The 7,935-nt window shown below is 46.7% G+C and overlaps 1 protein-coding gene across 1 annotated transcript; it reads left to right on the plus strand.

Moving 5' to 3' along the window:
• The first annotated feature begins 574 nt into the window (after positions 1 to 574).
• Positions 575 to 7,436, plus strand: LOC123104649 (phospholipase D delta). The gene is made up of 10 exons (XM_044526523.1): positions 575 to 2,018; positions 2,651 to 2,767; positions 3,129 to 3,323; positions 3,500 to 3,772; positions 3,854 to 3,922; positions 4,091 to 4,238; positions 4,596 to 4,744; positions 5,896 to 6,066; positions 6,601 to 6,798; positions 6,891 to 7,436. Exons 1-10 carry the CDS (start codon positions 1,044 to 1,046, stop codon positions 7,182 to 7,184), a joined length of 2,589 nt encoding a protein of 862 aa, XP_044382458.1. The 5' UTR covers positions 575 to 1,043; the 3' UTR covers positions 7,185 to 7,436.
• Positions 7,437 to 7,935: the final 499 nt, after the last annotated feature.

The raw sequence follows: 7,935 nt of genomic DNA on the forward strand, positions 1-7,935 counted from the left end.
ATTGAGGCAAGCATTGTAAAGACAAAAGCAAAAGAGGTGGCACTCGCGGTAATGGCGAAGGAAAGGAAGATCATGACAGTCGACTTGACCAAGGTGTTCCAAGAAGAAGGGTTTGATTCGAGAAGATACAAAAGGAGATGCTCGAGGTAGATAGATGAGCTATGGTCGGGGCGCGATCATTTTGTATGCCGGCAAGAACTCCCAAAAATGGCACCAAACAAACCCCGTCTCTAAAATCTAAAATGGAAACGGCGCCTATATCCTACAGAAACGACCCCAGAAAGAAAGTAACTCCCGAACCCGGCTGTAACAAACACCCACGCACCAAACGGCCGGAGTAGTACTATAGTGGCGCCAAAACGGCCGGACCCTACCAGGCTACCACCGAGTCGGGGAGCGTTTATCCTCCAAAAGAAAAAGAAAAAAAAGAGAGTCGGGGAGCGTTGGAGAAGTTGGATTTGGGGTGGGGGAGCGGAAGCCGACAGACAGACCGCCCGCCACCGAGCGACTCCCGGCGCCAAAACGGCCGTACGCCCCCTACCTCCGCCAGCTCGGCCTTCCGTTCCGTGGGCGCGTCCAGCGCAGGGGGAGGCCACCTCGCCTGCCTAGTTTTGAGTTTTGACCCACTCCCGCTCCGCTCAGCGCGGCGGCACGCGACCCGACGCGTACGCCATCAACATCACCGATCCACGCACACGCCCGCGACGTGCCCCGCCGCCCACCGGCCACCTCATCACCAACCACCCACCCGCTCTAGAGAGAAGGAGGACCCGAGAGAGAGTCCATCCCGCAGCGCAGGGGATCCAGATCACGCGGACTCGGCCGACCTGAACCTGCCCGCACGCAACGCAGATCCCCACCCAACCCGACCCCGACCACGCGCGCGCGGACCTGGGACCCGGGCCCGGCCTCCCCCACCGGAATCCCCGCCGGGTACCTGGGGGCCGTCGCCGCGGTTGCGCAACAGGCAGGACCGGGGGCCCGGCTCCGATTCCAAGCTGGCCGCCGCCGCCGCCACCGCCCCCCGCTCCGCGTCGCCGTCCATGGCGTCGTCGGGCGGGGACGAGTCGCCGTCGCCGGCCAAGCCCGTGCTCCTGCACGGGGACCTCGACCTCTGGGTCGTCGAGGCGCGGCTGCTGCCCAACATGGACATGTTCTCCGAGCACATCCGCCGCTGCTTCGCCTCCTGCGGCACCGCCTCCTCCTGCGCGCCCCGGCAGCCCCCGCCCAACAGCCGCGGCGTCGGGGAGGCCGGCAGCCGCCGCCACCACCACCGCAGGATCATCACCAGCGACCCCTACGTCACGCTCTCCGTCGCCGGCGCCGTCGTCGCGCGCACCGCCGTCATCCCCAACAGCCAGGAGCCGCGCTGGGACGAGCAGTTCTTCGTGCCGCTCGCGCACCGCGCCACCGTCCTCGAGTTCCAGGTCAAGGACAACGACACCTTCGGCGCGCAGCTCATCGGCACCGCCTCCGTCCCCGCCGACCGGGTCGTCGCCGCCGCCGACGAGCTCGAGGAGTGGGTCCCCATCGTCGGCACCAGCGGCAAGACCTACAAGCCCCGCACCGCGCTCTTCATCCGCTACCGCTTCCGCCCCTTCGCCGCCAACCCGGTCTACCGCCGCGGCATCCCCGGCGACCCCGACCAGCAGGGCGTCAAGGACTCCTACTTCCCGCTCCGCCACGGCGGGAAAGTCACGCTCTACCAGGACGCGCACGTCAACGAGGGGGACCTGCCGGACGTCGAGCTCGAGCGGGGGAAGAAGTTCGAGCACAACCAGTGCTGGGAGGACATCTGCCACGCCATACTCGAGGCGCACCATATGATTTACATCGTCGGCTGGTCGATCTACGACAAGGTGAAGCTGGTGCGCGAGCCGTCGTCGTCCAGGCCGCTCCCGGACGGCGGCGAGCTCACGCTCGGAGAGCTGCTCAAGTTCAAGTCGCAGGAGGGCGTCAGAGTGTGCCTGCTCGTCTGGGACGACAAGACGTCCCATGACAAGCTCTTCATCAAAACGGTGAGACATTACGACCTGGTAGTTCTGACTCTAATTTCACAGCTTAGTTTGGATAGCCGTCGGAAACGTCCCCAGATGCATTTGATGTTGACTTGATTGCGAGGAATTCTTTGGATTTTGTTCCATAATAGGGATTTATTATTCCCCAGCTTGGTGCATTTGAGTGTTCAGTCAAGTAGTACTTGTTCATAAGTTTTTTGAGAGGTTACTTGTTCATAGGTAATTTCCATATTCGTAGGAATATAATAGAGGGTAAACAATCAATCGATGACTGTTATAGACTTGCAACAATCAACTGAACCTGGATATTCTTATCCAAAAAAACCTGAACCTGGATATTTGGCCTGGGGGTGTTCTCTCTGATTCCAGTTTACCATAATCTATGACCATACGTCTTTTCCAAACTCACACCTCGGCCGTGTTCTCCAAATCTACTAATTAGTATGCACAGTTTATTTTTTTGATTAAAGGGGCCACATGGCCCGCATTTTCATTCATAAAAGGGTGCACACCGCACAGTTTATGATCCCCATCATAATTCACACTTGCTCTTCCTTTTGATAGTGCTGTTCTTTAAAGGGGTTCTATGTCATAATATCTGAGAGTAACTCCTCCTTTCTATGCTTTTGCAGGGTGGTGTGATGGGAACGCATGATGAAGAAACTAGAAAGTTTTTCAAGCATTCCTCAGTCATCTGTGTTCTTTCACCTCGATATGCCAGCAGTAAGCTGAGCATTTTCAAACAACAGGCAAGTTCAGGCAGTTTGCTTGTACTTTATTTGTATTTTATTTCTTTTGTCGATAGGCTGCAAGTAATTGCTATCATCATAAACCTTAAGCAGGTTAATATTTACTCATGCATCCTCTTTTAGGAGAATTTGAATGTTCTCTAAAATCATGATGTGTGTGTTGGTGCCTTATGGATAGTGAATGATACCAACTAAGTTGGCAGTTAGCTTTATATATATATAAATAAAATCAGGAGGTCACCGTCATGTTGCTTTCAGAATAAGCATCATCTCAGTCTTGTGAATATCTTTTGTATTCTGCAGGCTACTCATATGCTCTCTTTTTTGCCACATTTGGCAATCTTGAACTACTATCTTGCAGGTTGTTGGGACATTGTTTACACACCACCAAAAATGTGTGCTGGTTGATACACAAGCTTCGGGAAACAAGCGGAAAGTTACTGCTTTCGTTGGGGGCCTAGATCTTTGTGATGGGCGTTATGATACTCCTCAACATAGGCTTTTTAAAGACCTTGACACAGTATTTGAAAATGATTTCCATAACCCAACATTTTCGGTGAGTTCATTTTTGCCAATATGTTTTACTCTATGCTTATCAAGTTGAAGTCGAGGAAGTAAGCTTCTGGGAGCCGGTGCCATGTGTGAATGCCTGACTGCCAGAGCTTATCTTGCACCACATTATTCTCATTGAGTTTTAATCTTCCTGTCATCATATGTATTCCCTTGATGCAGGCAGGCGCAAAAGGACCGAGACAACCATGGCATGATTTGCACTGTAAGATTGATGGACCAGCTGCCTATGATGTCTTGAAGAATTTTGAACAACGCTGGAGAAAGGCATCCAAATTCCGTGATCGATTTAGGAAAGTATCTCGCTGGAAAGATGATGCCCTGATAAAGCTGGAGCGTATCTCGTGGATACTTAGTCCTTCACCTAATGTTCCAAATGATCATGTTAGTTTGCGGGTTTCAAAAGAAGAAGATCCTGAAAATTGGCATGTTCAGGTCTTGGCACTGCTCTTTAAGTTGTGCTTATGTCAGTACTTGTGAATTCTAGGCACTGGTTAACATATATTAATTCTTCAGGTATTCCGGTCAATTGACTCGGGCTCTCTAAAAGGATTTCCTAGTGATTGCAAAGAGGCTTCAAAGCAGGTTAGTTTGGCACGTCTCATTATACTCCTTTGCAATGTTCAATAAATCCACATCTATATTGAAATTTGTGGTGCTGTTTCACTTTTTTTCCATTTTTACCTTGTCCTGTACTATTTGGAACTACGTTCTTCTTGTATAAAGTACTTACCATTTAATGGACTTGTGCAGAATCTTGTGTGCCGAAAGAACCTCATAATTGATAAGAGCATTCACACAGCATATGTCCGGGCAATCAGATCAGCGCAACATTTCATTTATATAGAAAATCAGTATTTTCTTGGTTCTTCGTACGAGTGGCCATCCTATGTGAATTCAGGTTTGGGGTTCTTCCTTTGTATCCTGTCTGAAACATGGAATATTTGATTGTTAGGTATAGCATACCTTCCACAGTTGCATGCATATTCTTCTGCTGGTAGAACAAGGCAAAACATGCACCACATAATGCAGGGAGAACATAGATTTAGTTTGCTCTTCATACTTTTATTAGATAGGCTACATTGCAGGGGGAATATGGATTCATTTTGCTCGTCCTGCTTCTATTAGACAAGCCACATTCTTTTTGTTTCATTGATGCCTTTGTTGCTGTCGGTCTGTTGTGTAAATTCAACATTGATGTTTAATTTTATGACATGATCTAGACAAACTGGAATTTTGATCCCTTGGGATGTTGCAGGTGCTGACAATCTGATACCAATGGAATTGGCCCTCAAAATTGCAACCAAGATTAGAGCTGGCGAACGGTTTGCAGTTTATGTAGTCATACCAATGTGGCCTGAAGGAGTCCCTACCTCGGCCTCTGTGCAAGAAATTCTTTTCTTTCAGGTAAGCTCTATTTTGTAAAAAAGCATTATAGCAGCTATTAGGAAACTCCAAATCTGAGATTTATTGAGATACTGAAATTCCAATCTGAGATTCAGTGAGATATGGAGATCTCATTCGACCTTGTAATTTCAATCTTTTACCAATGAATGAATTTCCATTTGAGTGCACGTTGGCATACTCCCTGCCCCTGATGTGTATGCTGTTTTTGTTTTGTTTTAATACAATATTACTCTACTTTATGACCACCCCCCTTTGTTTAGTTCAGCGCTATTCTATTCTCATCTTCGTTTTGGTAAAAACAATCTCTCACTATCAAATGTTACCTTGGTGATCCTTTTTGCTCAGCAGCAGTAAAATTTCATAGAGGCAATGTAGTATGTAATGTCGTTATTGCTGTAAAATCTGCGGTAGTGCAATTCTGATTGTATGCGAATGATGATTATCCCATACATGCCTACGATATTATAAAGAGATCTTCCGATTTGCCCCTTTTGTAAACCTTTAATTGTCCATGCCACTGAAGGCAGGGAATAGCTCTGAAAAATCTAATGAAGATGATACAATAAATTTTACTTTTACATGCATGTATGTTGAATTACGAAGTTCGATATAGAACCAGGGGTTACAACAGTGCACAGGCTTCGGATGTTTTTTTTCTATTATTAAAGGGTTCTCATGGTCCCCATTTTCATTACAAAAGTGGTGTCCTGTACAATCCTATGCTTAACACTATCCCTACATCCCTGATACACAGGCCGTATCATGGGATGTCTCAAGATCTTACTACTAAAAAGCAGCCACAGAACTAAGCATCCGCTAAAATAAGGAAGACCAAAGTTCAAAAGCAACCGAGCTTACAATGACAAGCTTCGGATGCTTTTCACAAATTAGCATGTGAAGTATCCCATAGGCCCTTCCACCACTCCTATGTTCTCCTGCTGGGATCACTTCACCCATGATTCATCAAAATCCATAATCTACACTCATAGTTTTCTGCCTGACGGCTGTTGATACTTGATAGGCTTGATTCTGCAAGAGAGGATATACAGTATAGTGTGACACAGTTCACTTGTAGGCTTCCCCATAAAAAGACAACTCACTTGTAGGCTTGAATAAATTAAAAATACTAATTGTTTGTTCTTTTCTCACAGGCTCAGACAATGGAGATGATGTATGGAGTAATCGCACGAGAGCTCAAGGCCATGAATATTGAGGATGCAAACCTTCAAGATTACTTGAACTTTTACTGTCTGGGCAATCGGGAAGAACCGTCAACAGATGGTAGCCCTGAGTCAGATAAATCTACAGATAAAAGTGCAGCGGTAATGTCTTGTTGTATTCTTCATTCCTTCATAGAAAGAATATTTTCTGAAGTTGGTACGTAGTATCATCAGTTTTAAGCCTTGCTTGTCTAGTACTCTAGTGGACATTTGGCTAAAGTTCTAGTGGATGTCAAAACATACAGATAGCTTGCTAGAGAAATGCTGAGGCATCATTGGTTTGGAAAGTTGCTTTCTTACCTTAGGTTACCAAAATGTTGGTTTAGCCAACTGTTGGTGTGGTAGGATCTTTATGTTTGTCAATGCCGTTCAAAAGCCTGAAGCAATTACTATTACATTGATTGACGTTTTCTTTTGTTTCTATCCTTGATCGTTGTAATTTATAGCACCCCCCCCCCCCCCCTCTTAAATTGGTGCAAGGAATGCTTTTTTCTTTATGAGTAACATGGTGTATATACGACCGAAGAGTTGGCAAACATAATTTACTCATCATGAGCATTGTTCCAGCTTTTCCTTTCCTAAAAGTTTAATATGAATTAACACAGTTATTTTAATCCCCCCTTTGAAAATTGATAGGGCCTGGCTAGAAAACATCGGCGGTTCATGATCTATGTTCATGCAAAAGGGATGATTGTAGACGATGAATACGTCATTTTGGGCTCGGCAAACATCAATCAGAGATCCTTGGCTGGCTCGAGAGATACCGAAATTGCAATGGGTGCCTACCAGCCTCATCATGCATGGTCTTCGAAGAAGGGTCATCCTCACGGCCAGGTTCGTGGACTGGCTTTCTCCTCCAGCTTCTTTTTTACTGGTTAACAGCAGAGGCTTCGTTAGAAATGTTGTAACCTTTGTCTTGGTTGCAGGTATATGGGTATAGGAACTCCCTCTGGGCAGAACACCTTGGTATGGTTGATGACCACTTCAAGGAACCTTCTAGTCTGGAATGTGTAAGATTAGTGAACCAAATAGCCGAAGAAAACTGGGAAAGATTCGCATCAGAAGAGATGAAAACGTTGCAAGGGCACCTCCTCAGATACCCAGTGAAGGTAGAGTCCGATGGTAAGATCGTCCCGCTGCCCGACCAAGAATGCTTCCCCGACGTTGGTGGCAAGATCTGCGGCGCTCCGACCTCGCTTCCTGATTCGCTGACGATGTAGCATCACAGTACTGACTTCTCTTCAGGGTCCAAGCTGGTTCTTTTGCTCACCTGTAAAACCTCTCTGAATGTCTTGCCGACGGATGGTAATCTGTGATCACACACTGTGTGGCGTATAGGGAAAGCACGGGCTGTTCACGGTGTGTTGTAGAGTTGTGCCTTTGTAAGATTTTTTCTACAGTCTGTACATGAGACAGGACAGGGTCATTGATAGTTTTGGACATCTCTACTGCGAACTGTTCACAACCATTTTCATTTGGTGCCATGTGTTTTGTGCTGGCAGCTCTTCCCACAGAAAAAGTGTGTTCAACATCTGAGGAAAAACCAGCTAAAAACTGTTGCGAGATGTTGAACAGAAAAGCAGCACTAGCCCCCGTCGCCCCGTGGCTGTGCTCGTCGCTCCATTGCCACTCACAGCGTGAGCAGCATGACGTTCTGGAAAGCTCCTGCGGAAACTCATGAAATGCACCTGCCATGCCATGGTTTATATGTGTAAAGTACTCCTTCCTAAATATTTATCTTTCTAGAGATCTCTACAATTAGTATATGGATATACTAATTGAGTGAATCTACACTTTAAAATTTGTCTATATACATCCGTATGTGGTAGTTCATTTGAAATTAAAAAAATATATATTTAGAAACAGAGGAAGTAGTACATAGTAGGTTATTGGTTCTAAATTCCTATTATCGTTGAGTGATATGCAGTCAATATGCATCTTGTATTTGAAATTAGTTACGTACACCCTCCG

Source organism: Triticum aestivum, chromosome 5A, assembly GCF_018294505.1.
Source record: "Triticum aestivum cultivar Chinese Spring chromosome 5A, IWGSC CS RefSeq v2.1, whole genome shotgun sequence".
Lineage (NCBI taxonomy): Eukaryota > Viridiplantae > Streptophyta > Magnoliopsida > Poales > Poaceae > Triticum > Triticum aestivum.